Below are 3,865 nucleotides of genomic sequence, written 5' to 3' on the forward strand. Positions count from 1 at the left end.
TGTTTGCCCGATCAACGCAACGATTTCATGGACTCGACGTTTTGAAAATGTGTGGTGCCGACGTCGACTGTCACACTGGCAAGGTTACCGTCGGCAAATGTGTTAACTCAGCTCAGATGGAAGACTCGTGTAGTGGTGTGACCGTGTTTTCTGTTTCCGAAGGTACCACTGTGCCTCCGTCGGCTGCGTGCGTTCCGGTTTCCTGCCGCGACACCACCATCGACAAGTTTGATACAAGTGTGGAACTAATGCACGACACTTGCGTAAAGAAAAATGTATTGATTTCGCATGCTATGGTGTCTGTCGCCATAGGTCGCACTGCGCTCTGGACTGTGAATTGCGCCGCCGAGCCTGTTGTTCTCTCCAAAGGCTTGAAACTTGCATCCTGTAGCGCCGACCCGCCTGTATCTGTAGCCTTGGCTACCGACACCATCGATACGAAAGTGAGTGAGTTCCCCGATGAATCGCATGCAATTACTTCGCATGATTGACGCCTCGCTCTCAACGAAAGGCGCCGTGCCCTGTTGGCTATTCTAGGGCGAAACTTATCCTTGTTTGATTTTTCTCAGTCAGATGGGCCACCTTTAATTTCTTCTCCTCGGACCCTGCATAAGATTGTGGGATTCGGGCTTGCTGCGGCTGCCCTTTGCGCGGCCGCCGCCCGCTTCCCAGTTGTTCTCCTCGTTCCCTTTCTCCCGCCTGAGACGGCGGAGAGGGGCTCGGACGACTTGTCACTGTCGTTCGGGCCACAGCTCCGCCCTGGCGTCCCAGTGGCTGTTCTCATTGGCGCCTTTTGGCGGGAACACGGCACCACTTCGAGGGCCGCGCTCGCGCGACCCTCCGAGCGGGGCCCAGGAAGAGACCCCTCCGAGACATCGTAAGGTGCGTACGCTACTGTTCTTGTTTGCCGGCCTTTGTCCGCGCAGACCAGTGTGTACTCGAGTCGTCTGCTCCGGGTCGTACCTGAGAGCGCAACTCGAGCCTGTCGATCGTGATCCAACGATCCGAGACAGGCGTACCCTGCGGTGGTTGCCCACTCTCTTTCAAAGCAACCCTCTGGTCACTGCGAGAGAGAGATCACAGCACGCCCTTGCGTGCTTGCGGCGCGCACTCTGTCACTTGTGCGTTTTGTATATTTTGTATGTGTGTGCGTGTGTGTGTGTGTGTGTGTGTGTGCCGCTGGAGGATGGCGTTTCAATAAACGTCTCCTTCGTGAACTTGGAGGTTTGTGTCCTTGCAGCGAAGTGCTCTCCTCCCGGTGGAGGTTGAGTGCGCGCTGCGGTATGACAGTGTGCGCGTGGTAACGGCTGATCGGGGCTTCGGCTCGCGCGACGCTCGAACCCGCGGTGGTTGGTGGCTTATGTCCACGTAGGAAACCACAACTGGCACCCAACGTGAAAAGTCTTGGCTCTTTGAGTTGGACTGCACATCGGCCGAGCCGGTCGCCTTGACGATCAAGCTCTTGCGTCATGTCTGCCGCCCCCTGCGGGGCACACGGTAGCGAATCTCAAACGCGCTACATGTCGGCTCCTTACGCAGTCGTAGCGTCGTTTGATCCGTTGGATGCTGCTTCTCTGAACAGCCAAACACAGTGGCTGGCCGCCGGCCCCATTGGGCTATATGGCAATGCCGCGAGTAACGTTGATCATTCGGCTCCCATTGGAGTTTTCTCCGGACCACCCTGTGGTGGGACCGCTACACAGGTACCTCCGCTGTATCAGCTTTCCACCCATGGCGGAAGCAGTTCGCGCGACGCCGCCGCTACCGGCAGCTACGCGCAACAGCAGCCGTGCCCCGCTAGCAGTCAGTTCTGCTCGGTGAACGGTGAGGCGTCGGCCGGACTCCCTGCGGAGACTGCGCCGCTCATCGAACTGGAGGATCGTTTGCCTTCTTTGTTCGTGCAACCCGCCCAAACCTCCTCTGAGGAAAGGACGCAGGCGCTGCTTACAAGCGCTGCCCAGATGATTCAGTCGCTAACAGGGGCTGTTGAGGCGCTTTCGGCCGCGCCGAAGCTGTCTCACCCCGCGGTCATGTTGCCCATGCCGACGTGCCGCGGCTATGATGATCCTCTCAGTGCCCTGGATTTCATTGATTCCCTCGCCCATTACCAGAGAGCTATGGGTCTCCCTGATGAGAGTGTGCTTGCACGCATCATCCCCGCAGCGCTGACAGACACGGCAGCTAGGTGGTACCGGCGTTCCGGCCACCGAGCAGCGACTGTCGAGGAGTTCCGTGCAGCATTCATGCGCGAATTCCTGCCCGCTGACTATGAGCGTAGGATGCAGCGAGAGCTGGAGCTCCGCACACAGGCCCCGGACGAGTCGCTCCAGGAGTTTGTGCGGGCGATGGAAGACCTTTTCTCAATCGCTGAGCCAACAGCCTCAAACGAGGAACGCGTCGAAAGAGTGATTAGGCAGGCACATCCGACTTTTTCGGCATACCTGCGCGGCGGCCGATTCCGAGATCTAGAGGAGCTGGCCGCCGAGGCAAAGCGCATTCAAGGCGACATCCTCGCCGCGCGTGCCTATCGCCCGTCACCGCCGGCAAGCGAGGCCCTTGAGCCACGCTGCGCATGGAGAGGGGCCATGACCCTTCCCCACCGGCGTGAACCCGCACAAACTGCCTTTGCAGCCGTTGGCGGGCGAAACGACGCTTGGGAGCTGAGCGAAACAGCTCTGGATCCTTACTCGTACGGAAGACGAGCAGCCTGCGCTGCACAGTTTTCTTACTCGCGTGCCGAAGGACGCCATGCGACCCAAAGCACAGCGGAGGGAGAAGCTCGCAAAAACCGGCCCTTGTTCGGTGGGGCAGCGAGCGGACCCAGGCAGGGAGACGCGCCTTTGTCACGTGGCCAAGCTCGCGGGGGTGTGCGTTGCTTCCGTTGCCAAGAGAGGGGACACTTAGCAAGAGAATGCCCCGTAGCCAGGCCTTCTGCGAGGCAGGAAAATGGCGACGGGGGTCGGTTGTAAAGAGACAGCCGGCCCAAGCTTTGCTAATTCCCTCTGCGTACAGGGTAAGCTGCCTCGGTGGTGCGCCCGCGCCGTTTATTTCGGTCACCCTTGTTGGCCGCGAATTTCCGGCGTTACTGGATACAGGAGCCAGCGCCTCCTTTTTCAGTGAACAGGTGTTGTCCCACTTGCAAAAGCACTCTGCGCGCTTGCGGGATTGCCGTTCGACATTTAACCTTGCGAAAGGCGTGGCCCATTCGGCTGGCGCCGCGAGGCTGACTGTCAGATGGGGAGAGCGAGCGAGACGCACGCGTTTCATTCATCTCCCTGGGCTCAGTGTGCCCATGATTCTCGGAAGGGACTTTCTCCTGAAAACCGGGATCGTGGTGGACATTGCGAATGGCGGCTATCGCGAAGGACCGTTTTCCCAGCTGAAGCCGTTCATTAGCCCCCCGGCGTCGGTATCTGCCTGTGCAGTCGAGACGTTCGGAGAGTGCCACGCTCAGCGACCGGGGCCCTGCCCTTGTGTCGAGCGTTATGCCGTTCACACCCCCATGTGGGAGCGAGCGGCGCGGTACGACAACGCACCCCATCCACTGGCCGCCTCTGCGGTAACTTTGGATGAGACACAGAAGGCTCGGTTGACAGCACTTTTGCGTCAGTACGAGGAGCTCTTCACCGATCAACCTGGCTGTACCACTTTAGTGAGCCACGCGATCGACCGCGGAGAAGCGCTTCCGTTGAAGTGCAATCCCAGACCCGTCAGCCTTGCGAAGAGGCAGGTGATTGATGGGTTGTTGGATGAGATGCTATCGTCGGACATTATCCGTCGCTCGTCCAGCGCCTGGGCGTCTCCGGTGGTGTTGGTGCCCAAAAAGGATGGCAGCCATCGCTTGTGTGTGGATTATCGCCGTCTG

General features: G+C 59.2%; 1 protein-coding gene across 1 annotated transcript; it reads left to right on the plus strand.

Annotated features, from left to right (window-relative positions):
- The first annotated feature begins 1,852 nt into the window (after positions 1-1,852).
- On the plus strand, positions 1,853-2,969 carry LOC146207025 (uncharacterized). The gene has a single exon (XM_084576132.1). It carries the CDS (start codon positions 1,962-1,964, stop codon positions 2,967-2,969), a length of 1,008 nt encoding a protein of 335 aa, XP_084432258.1. The 5' UTR covers positions 1,853-1,961.
- Positions 2,970-3,865: the final 896 nt, after the last annotated feature.

This window comes from Amblyomma maculatum, chromosome 1 (genome assembly GCF_055883805.1).
Source record: "Amblyomma maculatum isolate TAMU_Amacu chromosome 1, ASM5588380v1, whole genome shotgun sequence".
NCBI lineage: Eukaryota > Metazoa > Arthropoda > Arachnida > Ixodida > Ixodidae > Amblyomma > Amblyomma maculatum.